This window comes from Mesitornis unicolor, unplaced genomic scaffold, assembly GCF_000695765.1.
Source record: "Mesitornis unicolor isolate BGI_N332 unplaced genomic scaffold, ASM69576v1 scaffold594, whole genome shotgun sequence".
NCBI lineage: Eukaryota > Metazoa > Chordata > Aves > Mesitornithiformes > Mesitornithidae > Mesitornis > Mesitornis unicolor.
Window position 1 is genome coordinate 56936 of NW_010181817.1, and position 252 is coordinate 57187.

At 57.9% G+C, this 252-nt stretch overlaps 1 protein-coding gene across 1 annotated transcript in view; it reads right to left on the minus strand.

Moving 5' to 3' along the window:
- Window positions 1-242, minus strand: part of LOC104539872 (voltage-dependent R-type calcium channel subunit alpha-1E) — a gene marked incomplete at its 3' end in the record, with an annotated part of 54280 nt that extends 54038 nt beyond the window's left edge. Inside the window, exon 1 of the mRNA XM_010183529.1 lies at window positions 54-242. Coding sequence (XP_010181831.1) covers window positions 54-172 — 119 coding nt within the window. The remainder of the gene's footprint in view (window positions 1-53) is intronic.
- Window positions 243-252: the final 10 nt, after the last annotated feature.

Genomic DNA, 252 nt, shown 5'->3' on the forward strand with positions numbered 1-252 from the left:
CGAGGCAAATCCAGGGAGCAGGAGGGGGCTCACAGGGGGCAAAGAAAGGATATGGCCAGTCGATGAGCTTCTTGGCATATTTCCTGACTATGTTCTCTTCCCCAAAGAGGAAGAGCGATCTGTTGACGGTGAAGCAGTTCTGCCGGACAGGGATGGGGTTGTACAGAGCCATAGTCCGGGCTCTCTGCGCTTTGGTTTGCTTGAAGGTTCCCGGGGTCCCTCCCGCAGGGGCAGCAGCTCCTTGCCGGTTCC